Source organism: Periplaneta americana, chromosome 7, assembly GCF_040183065.1.
Source record: "Periplaneta americana isolate PAMFEO1 chromosome 7, P.americana_PAMFEO1_priV1, whole genome shotgun sequence".
Taxonomy (NCBI): Eukaryota; Metazoa; Arthropoda; class Insecta; order Blattodea; family Blattidae; genus Periplaneta; species Periplaneta americana.
In genome coordinates, this window is record NC_091123.1 from 27897022 (window position 1) to 27907731 (window position 10710).

A 10710-nucleotide genomic window follows, 5' to 3' on the forward strand; every position below is an offset into this window, starting at 1 on the left:
TGTAGTGTTTTCGGACGAGTCCCATTTCAACTTATGCTACAATGATGGCCGCATACATGTTAGACGATACTGTGGTGAACACAATCTGTGAGCCTGCATTATTGAGCAGCATAGCGGACAAATGCCTAGTGTGATGGTTTGGAGCGCCTCCTACATATTCAGATCAATCTGAACAGCAACTGCTACATTAGCGAGGTTTTAGAGCCCGAGGTACTGCCCCTCCTTCAGACAACTCCACATGCCATATTTCAACAGGACAATGGCTGGCCACATGTGGCGAGGATTGTGCAAGCCTTCTTTGAAGAACGGTAGGTATCACTGCTTCCCTGGCCTCCACGTTCGCCAGACATGGCGCCCATGGAACATGTCTGGTGTATGGTTGGTCGGCAACTTGTTCACCATGGTCCTCCAGCACCCACTCTTGATGCTTTGTGGACCCGCATATGAACTGCGTGGAGGGAGATTCCCCAGGAACATATCCAGGCCCTCTTTGATTCCATGCCATGACGCTTAGAGGCTCTGATTGCAGCGCATGGAGGCTTCACACCATACTGAAAGCTAACGGTCACAGATCAGGTACAGTTCTGTAATTCTGATCATTTGTGTATTGTTATGAACCTAATCTGTGGTATCAATTTCATTTGTCGCATATATCCTTGGTGTTGCAATTTCCACAATCATTAGTGTAGTTGTAAAAACCTGGCATTAAGGCACTTTTCGCGAATAGTTCTATTACTCTGCCACTGATACAATCATCTATAAAATAATAATAATATTATTATTATTATTATTATTATTATTATTATTATTAATTGAGAATATTCCTCACTACAGAAGTTTTTCTTCTGCCAGAACAAGATGACATTTGAAGCAGTAATTAGGAGAGGGAAAGACCTATTTATTAGCGAAGTGATATCTCCATATTTTTATTACATGTGTTCGCGGGGATGTTCCAGTGACTTGGTTAGAATTAGCTTCCCACGCAGGTGTTCGTCTGCGTCACTTGTCAGCACCGGACAGATTTATGGCCACCTTGGGCAGGGTTTTTGTATAGAGACTCGTTGAAGCATAGAATCCTAAAATTGGACTATACCCGTGGGAAAGTAACTGCCAAGCTTGGGATTTTCCAAAGAACGGGGGTTCTCTAAAGATATACAAACTAATTTGATGTCATGGGAAATCCAAAGTCTAAATTTAGAGATGACGTATTTCGCGCCCAATAAGAAGAGATCTTGGTTCAGCTTATGAGGTCACTTTGGACCAATAGAGAATAGATTTTAGGCCGGTTAAGTGACGTAGTTGTTAGCCAATAGGATAGTTAGTTTTAGCATAGGATAGGTTTTTATAAATAAGGGTGACGGGGAGCGGAGATCATCACAACATCTCATCGTGTCGGCGGCCCTACATACAGGGCACAATCACAACATCTCATCGTGTCGGCGGCCCTACATACAGGGCACAATCACAACATCTCATCGTGTCGGCGGCCCTACATACAGGGCACGATCACAACTTCTTATCATGTCGGCGGCCCTACATACAGGGCACAATAACTACTTCGCTTCTTGTCGACAGGACCACTACTACTTCGTTTTGTGTCGACAGGACTACGACTTCTTTTCGTGTCGATGGCACGACACACTGAGTTTTTTTTGGTGTCGGTGGCCCAACTTAATAGTCTTTCTTCCGGCGAAGACTCGATAGATAGAACGTTGTCATCGGTGAGACTACTCGTCAACGTTTAGGAGCTTCGATCATAGTGTACTGGGCAGAGTATTGAATTTATAGTATCGGATAGAGCTTATTCGGAGCTGCCATAGAGTCGATACAGAAGTGCGACCAACGATTGAATTATAAGTCAGCCGGAAATACATACTCTAGGGTTTACCAAGTGAATACGACAATAAACTTATAGTTTTGGAGTTTACACTGCCTTTTATATAAGTAGCCGGCTTGGTAATATTCCTGACATCATCCTACACCACAACCGTACCTCGGCTACCCTGAATGAATCTCACACAACACCGAGACGCACCCGCCCTCACATTACAGCCATGCTTCATTCTTTTTTCCATTTATTAATTCCCTCCATCAATCTCTATCTTGAGCATCATCTTCTGTGACTCTAGTATTCTTCATAGATAGCTGTATATTCTGTTTCCAGTAAGTCTGCAGTCGCCCTCTTCTTCTTTTTCCCTCCAATTCCATTCATGCACCATCTTAGGAACATGTCTCTCATCCATTCTGCATAAATGGCCATACTACTTCAATCTTCTTTCAGTTTCCTTAGTTATGCCCTCTTCAACTTCAATAATTTTATTCTTCTTGTCTCAGTGTTCCTGATTTTTCTAGCCGTGATTTCCTAACTAAAGTCTGTCTTATCCGAGGCTTACTGTTCGGATTTTTAGTATTTTCAGTTTTTATAATGAGTGAGGAGCTGGCCTACTGTGTCAACCCCCAACCTGGAGAACCAGTTGATTTTTGTTCAAGGTTATCTTTCTCTAGCCTTTAGCAAACCAATGCTTTACTTCTATTTATTGTGATATTAAGATTTTTAAAGAACTGGTTCTTATTTATAAGGATTGTGAATATGATTGAGAGTGAAATAAGTTTAATGCAATTTATATGTGGTACCGTATTAGTAATAATTATTTTTCTTTTATTTCTTTATTGAATATATAAGGCTAACATAATATATCTGTACAAGTATTTAAAATACGTGTTTCATCTGAATTGGTTAGTTGGAGAGTCATTAGCAGGGAAAGGATTTATATGTAAATACATATTTACTTATAAAGCTAATATAATTTATATTTTGCATTATCTTTATGTTTCACAATGTGTAGGGTTGAAAAATCCTACTTTTATTTTCCATATTTTTCCATATTTTAGAGTTTAGTACATATTTTCGTTAATTTCCATATATTTTCCATATTTCATATAAAACAGTCCATATTATATTAGGTTTAACAATAAAACAAAACAAAATTCCATTAACTTTTAAAAATACATTTCAACAATAGAGATTTAAACACATGTTCAGTAATCCCTTTAACATCAGAGTTATTTGAAAATTAGCAGTCCTATCAACAATGGGAAAGTAAGTTACAAAACTGTATTAATTTAATTTAAAATTTTTAACAGACTTCAGTTGTGCAGCTCAACAGTTAAATGCCAGTCAGAGTACACATAGGTTCAGTTTTGTAAATCATACTATAAAGACGGTAAATATGCCAAAAGTACGTCATTCAGTCAATTTAAAATCAAAACTAACAAGTTACATTTCAGAATTTAAAGAAGATGGTTTATCAACTGACAATAAAATATTATTTTGTAATTTGTGTCAGTGTGCAGTATCATCTACACAAAAGTTCCTGGTGCAACAACACATTACAACTAGTAAACATCAGGCCAACAAACAACTAAATTCCAAGCAGAGACAATTGTTTTTAACACAACCAACAACATCGAATGTAAGATCTGAGTTTAACATCGACCTGTGCCGTTCTCTCATCTCTGCTGATATTCCTCTCTACAAACTAAAGAATAAGGTCTTCAGGGAATTCCTTGAAAAATATACTCAACATACAATCCCGGATGAGTCAACACTTAGGAAGACGTATGCTCCATCCATCTACGATGAGACAATACAGAAGATAAGAGATGAAATTAAAGATAGTTCAATTTGGGTTTCCATTGATGAGACTCCCGACAAAGAAGGTAGACTTGTTGGTAATGTAGTTATCGGTTTGTTAAGTGAACAATATTCTGAACGAATTCTTTTACATTGTGATGTTCTAGAAAAGTGCAATAACAAAACTATAGTTAAACTGTTCAACGAAGCTATGGGTATCCTGTGGCCAAAGGGTATTATGTACGATAATGTGTTATTCTTTATTAGCGATGCTGCCCCTTATATGGTCAAAGCTGGACAAGCATTATCTGTTGTATATCCTAAATTGACTCATTTTACTTGTGTGGCGCATGCATTTCATCGTGTGGCAGAAGTGGTGAGAGACAATTTCCCTAAAGTAGATTTGTTGATTTCATCAGTGAAAAAAGTATTTCTCAAAGCTCCCAGTAGAGTTAACGTGTTGAAAGAAATGTACCCTGAAATTCCATTGCCACCAAAGCCAATTTTAACTAGATGGGGTACATGGCTAGAAGCAGTTGAATATTATGCCGAACATATAGACTCTATTAACAATGTTCTCCTTGCATTGGACTCTGAAGATGCAGTCTCAATTGATACTGCGAAAACAGTTACCTGTGACATAAGTGTGAAGAATGACTTAGCTCACATTCAGCATACATTTTCATGCATCATAAAAACGCTCAAAAGTCTCCAAAATAGGCACCTTTCACTATCTGAAAGTTTTGAAATTATAAATAGTACTGTGGAACAACTGAATCGTGGTAGAGGTAAAGTTGCAGATGCAGTAAGAGCTAAGGTGGACACTGTACTTTCAAAAAACCCTGGATATGAAGAACTACAAAAGGTTGTTGCTGTGATGAGTGGTGAATCAACAGTGAAGATTAACTTGGACTTATCCCCAGCAGACATTGTGAAATTGAATTATGTACCAGTTACTTCTTGTGACGTCGAACGCTCTTTTAGTCAGTATAAATCTATCCTCAGAGACAATAGAAGAAGATTCACTTTTCAGCACTTGAAAGAAATGTTTGTAACCTATTGTTATGGTAACAGACAATAAAAATTGTGTTTTGTTGAAACTACATTGGAAGATAAGGTACGTCCATTATATTTTTTGTTTAGTTTGATTAAAATGTACCAATATTTAACGTACATAGTCATTTTTTTATAATTTTAAGTCCATATTTAATTCCATATTTTGGTAAAAATCCATATTTAATTCCATATTTTGGTAAAAATAACTACATATATATTTACATATTTCATATATTTTTAGTCCATATAAATCCGTTCCCTGGTCATTAGTATGGGTCTGTGATAAGAGAAATAAGAAATATACAGCTATTAATGCAAGAAAGAAGAAGTCTATTTTTCCGTTGCTAAGCAAATAACATCAGAATAGTGTGACATAACTCATTTCCATTACTAAGTAAGTGACGTCAGATGTTGAAATTTTCATAACATTTCATTAATTTGTCAATAGAGCATAAATGTTTCTTGTTAAAAAATTAGATGGTAGACAAATGAGTAGTCATATCAGGACTGAAAGGAAGAATTCTTTACGTCTTCGAGTGAGCTAATCATATGTTGCACCATTGATGTGAACCCACGTTCCTTTCCTGCGCTGGACTGCCTGTGCTAATGCCGAAACTTCCAGTTGGGCATGAGTCCCGATCATGAAGCATTTCTGCCAATTTAAGCTTTGCTTGATTTAAGTCGAAACTTAGCATTGTAGCAGGCCAAGGCGACGTTGTTGTGTGAGAAGTGGATGGTGGCTCGAAAATTGCCCTTGGCTATATCTGCTAATCTAGTTTTAGGAATGGCAATCGTTACGTTACTTGGTACATTGTACGATCCCTGAAAAAAAGAAAAATTCAAGTTAAAACATATGAAATGTAATTAACCTCTCAAAACTATCTGCAATGGATGTCTATTATAATTTTTTATTAAATGTAATTAGTTCGCTCATAAAGTATTTCAGTTTAAACAACAATGTCAAAGAATAATAATCGGTTTAGTGACTGCTTTTTTTCTGTTGTCTTATAAAAATGAAATATTTTCACACTTTTAAGAGTTATAAAGTACATTCCTTTTCTTTTGGAAGTTATAGGCAACCTTCGTACTACTGGCATATGTAAAGTCTCATAATTGTCCTGGAGTGGTTAGCCTCTCTCCTTCCACTGTGGCGGCATGGGTTCGATTGCTGCTTGAGCCATGAAGGAATTTGTTGTGGAGAAAGGCGCGAGGGGTTTTCTCGGGGTTCTCCCGTTTCCCCTCACCATTATCATCATCATTCTCCCATAGTCCACAATCACCCTCACTCTGCAAGGTCCCGAACCAGGCATTCGGAATAAATAAAAAATAGCTAAACAGTTGTACATATTGTGTTTAAAAATAGTACATTATGCAACAAGCCTATAATGGTATTAATGAAGACGCGAGTATGTTTATGAAACGAGTGCAAGCGAGTTTCATAATTTTCATACGAGCGTCTTAATTACCATTATAGGCAAGTTTCATACGACTTTTTATGCTCGACCATATTTCTAACTTGAAATTATTCATAAGTATTCATGTTATTCTTATGTGAACTGGGGAGCGGAACTGACCTTGTGCAATATCTCGTAAATTGTGAGATGTGCGCAGACTCGAAAGTATTGATTTTTTTCCGAGAAACAAATGTCATTGACCTAGATATAATCTAGAGAGTAAAATAAACATTAATCTTGATATAACCTTGAAATTGATTTAGACATTGAAAAACGAGATGACAAATTGAATTTATTTGAATATTATTTTCAATTAACGCTAATTATTATAGTAACAGAACATAACCTTCTGCGACAGTATTGGATTTCCAGCCTCCGTGACATTTCGCTAGTTGTCTTTCGAGTGCATATCCGAGAACAATCGATACTTGCGCTTTCATATTGCTACAATGGTGTTTTCTGATTGGTGGAACACCTGAACTTTAATGAATAGGTGTACTTTAATGAGGTCCATTAAAGGGCTACTACAAGGTGTATAATTACTATATTTCGGCATGGTCGAGGATAAAGACTATTTTTATATAATATGGCTTATAAGAAGAAGAAGGAAATTATGATGATAGTAGTGGTGTGATGACGATGGTGTACAGTAGTACCACAGTCTACTATATACAATCACGAAGCCTGAGTGCTAGAAACAATAGACTGTGACGGTTCTATTTTGCATTGCCTGTAATGATGCGATATTAGCGATCCTAGTGGTGAGCAACTATCTAATGTTTGCATATTTACTACGTATTGAGCTTCGCGACTGTATATACTAGACTGTGGTAGTACTGTAGTGAAATATTCATTTTTTTTTTTTTTTTACCTTTCTCTTTAGCACTTATTCCTTTGGTATTCTTGATAGACATAGGAGTCCTCCTCAATATTTTGCCTAATTGTATTGTTATTGTTATTATTATTATTATTATTATTATTATTATTATTATTATTATTATTATTATTACCTCTGACATGTTTAATAACATTATGTTATTATTCAATCAATCAATAGTAAATAATTTTTCGTGTATCTTTCATGACTTTAAAGTTTATATACTCTATAGTATTAGTTTTGTTTTTTCTGTTTCTTATTCCTAGTACCTCCTCAAAAATATATAATTAACGGCGCCAATTCTAATAGGTATGAAAAAATAGTGGAGATTTACTCACCTTTTCAAGTGGACAGCGACATGGACTGTGCTCTTGAACATATGATTCTGGGCATGGTTCTGTTTCATCATATCCATAGTCACACAAATCTTGATAAGTACATGAGCCAAAGTCTCTAATGCAAGGGATCTTCACCCATATACCAATCAGCTTCCGCTCCATATTTACTTTTACCTGTTTAATATAAATCACAAATAAATTCTTGACTTCAAAACTGGAAAGAAAAAGGCATTACTGGTAGACTTTAACATACGTTGTTATTGCTTCTACTTGCTTAGTTATTTGTGTTAGATATAGTCTGCGTAGAACGGAAAAAAATATTAATATTCAGTGCTCTGGTCTGTGACTATCAAATCATTTGCTGTGCTGAATTCCACAGTTCCTTTATGTTAACCTCACTGGTACCGGTAGCTAGAAAATCACAATTGTTAATACATTCTGCAGCCATTTCTTCTGATTCAGTGCATAACACCCAATTTAGAAATGTTTACATTTTCAATGAATATAAAATATATTTTATGACTCGGTTAAGAGAGAATTTATATATGATATTCTTATTGAATTTGGTATTCCCAAGAAACTAGTTCGATTAATTAAACTGTGTTTCAGTGAAACATACAGCAGAGTTCGTATAGGTCAGTTTCTGTCATATGTGTTTCCAATTCACTGTGGGCTAAAGCAAGGAGATGCACTGTCACCTTTACTTTTTAATTTTGCTCTAGAGTATGCCATTAGGAAAGTCCAGGATAACAGAGAGGGTTTGGAATTGAACAGGTTACATCAGCTGCTTGTCTATGCGGATGACGTGAATATGTTAGGAGAAAATCAACAAACGATTAGGGAAAACACGGGAATTTTACTGGAAGCATGTAAAGAGATAGGTTTGGAAGTAAATCCCGAAAATACAAAGTATATGATTATGTCTCGTGACGAGAATATTGTACGAAATGGAAATATAAAAATTGGAAATTTATTTTTTTGAAGAGGTGGAGAAGTTCAAATATCTTGGAGCAACAGTAACAAATATAAATGATACTCGGGAGGAAATTAAACACAGAATAAATATGGGAAATGCCTGTTATTATTCGGTTGAGAAGCTTTTATCATTTAGTCTGCTGTCAAAGAATCTGAAAGTTAGAATTTATAAAACAGTTATATTACTGGTTCTTTATGGTTGTGAAACTTGGACTCTCACTTTGAGAGAGGAACATAGGTTAAGGGTATTTGAGAATAAGGTGCTTAGGAAAATATTTGGGGTTAAGAGGGATGAAGTTACAGGACAATGGAGAAAGTTACACAACACAGAACTGCACGCATTGTATTCTTCACCTGACATAATTAGGAACATTAAATCCAGACGTTTGAGATGGGCAGGGCATGTAGCACGTATGGGCGAATCCAGAAATGCATATAGAGTGTTAGTTGGGAGGCCGGAGGGGAAAAAAACCTTTAGGCAGGCCGAGACGTAGATGGGAAGATAATATTAAAATGGATGTGATGGAGGTGGGATATGATGATAGAGAATGGATTAATCTTGCTCAGGATAGGGACCAATGGCGGGCTTATGTGCGGGCGGCAATGAACCTCTGGGTTCCTTAAAAGCCAGTAAGTAAGTATTTTGCAAGGTAATCTTGCCTGTGTCAAGTCTAAGTTTCGCTACAGTTAATCCTCTGAAACAATCAGAAATTTTCCACATACCAGTATTTTAAGTTTATCAATAATTTTATTGATGCTTAAAAAAATTTCGGTTTTTGGTTACTGAATACTATTTTCCATTTTTTCCAGTAGCCATACCCAAGATGTAATCTAAGTATAATACTGTATATTACAAGAGCGAAGAGAAAATACGTACAGTGAGGGGTGCAGAGAGAAATTGCCTAACATGTATTCTCCCAGAAAGGACAAATTCATCTCTCGCATTAACTGATACATCAATATATTCCAGTGCAAGTGGACCATCACTGCCTCCACAGCTCTGTATGTTCCAGTCCTGGATCTCTAACTTCTTCTTGGGCGCAATAAAGTTAATTACCTGTTAATTAAACAAACAAATAATATCAATGTTTGATGATGACTGAGTCTACTATGAAGTGGCCCAGTCATTGATCTTGACGCGAATTCTTAGGTATAAAGTTTTCTCTTGCCAATCTAAAAGATTCAGTTTCACGTGAGATAGACTATGCGAATGTTATGTTTTATTTAACGACGCTCGCAACTGCAGAGGTTATATCAGCGTCGCCGGATGTGCCGGAATTTTGTCCCGCAGGAGTTCTTTTACATGGCAGTAAATCTACTGACATGAGCCTATCACATTTAAGCACACTTAAATGCCATCGACCTGGCCCGGGATCGAACCCGCAAACTTGGGCATAGAAGGCCAGCGCTATACCAATTCGCCAACCAGGTCGACGACTATGCGAAAATCTTAAAGCACATTAAATAGAAAATGGAGTAAGACAGACCGCATGGAAAATCATGAGGCACGAAATTTATCTTGCATTTCTGTTTCCATAGTACCACGAGTGATGTCAGAACATCACAATTTTTTTTTCTTGTACTATACCTTGAATATAGAATAAATATTAATGTCAATTTTTTGTGAAGCGCCACTTTACATGTTTATAAACAAAGACCATTACTGTATTTTTTTAAAAATAAAATGATTATTTTTCTGAATGGATTGATATATAGATACTGAACATAAGTAAGTCCCGCGCTGTGGCGTTGCAGTCTAAGGCATCCCGCCTAGGACTCGCGTTGCGGAATGCGCGCTGGTTCGAGTCCTCATGGGGGAAGAAATTTTCTCATGAAATTTCGGCCAGTGTATGGGACTGATGCCCATCCAGCATCGTGATGCACTTGGGGAGCTATGATAGGTAGCAAAATCCGGTTGTGAATACCAGCTATAACGGCTGGGGAGATCATCGTGCTAACCACACGATACCTCCATTCTGGTTGGATGATCGTCCACCTCTGCTTCGGCATGTGGGCATGAGGCCAGCAGCCGCCTGGTCGGTCTAGGCCCTTCACAGGCTGTAGTGCCACGGATTATTATTATATGAACATAAATAAAATTCGTCACGGAAAATTGTCAAATTCAAATTCAAATTTTCAAATTCTCGGAATAAATTTGTATGTAATGTCACAATATATGAAGTTTAATATGGTGTTAAGAGTACATTTTTTTCATACTCACACTATCAAATAATGCAGCCTCCACATTTTTGGAATTTAAGATCAATACTAAAATAGTTAAATACGACGAAATTAAAATGAACTTCATTCTTCTCTGTGAACAGTAAGTCACATTTACAACCTTATCCCATGAGCTGAAGAGATGAACTGCCAAAT

At 36.7% G+C, this 10710-nt stretch overlaps 1 protein-coding gene across 1 annotated transcript; it reads right to left on the reverse strand.

The window, feature by feature from the left end:
• Positions 1 to 4934: 4934 nt before the first annotated feature.
• On the reverse strand, positions 4935 to 10710 carry LOC138703017 (ganglioside GM2 activator-like). Its single transcript, XM_069830521.1, has 4 exons — positions 10556 to 10710; positions 9212 to 9391; positions 7360 to 7533; positions 4935 to 5512 (listed from the first exon to the last, which is right to left on the reverse strand). The coding sequence occupies exons 1-4, from the start codon at positions 10640 to 10642 to the stop codon at positions 5351 to 5353; spliced, it is 603 nt and encodes a 200-aa protein (XP_069686622.1). The 5' UTR covers positions 10643 to 10710; the 3' UTR covers positions 4935 to 5350.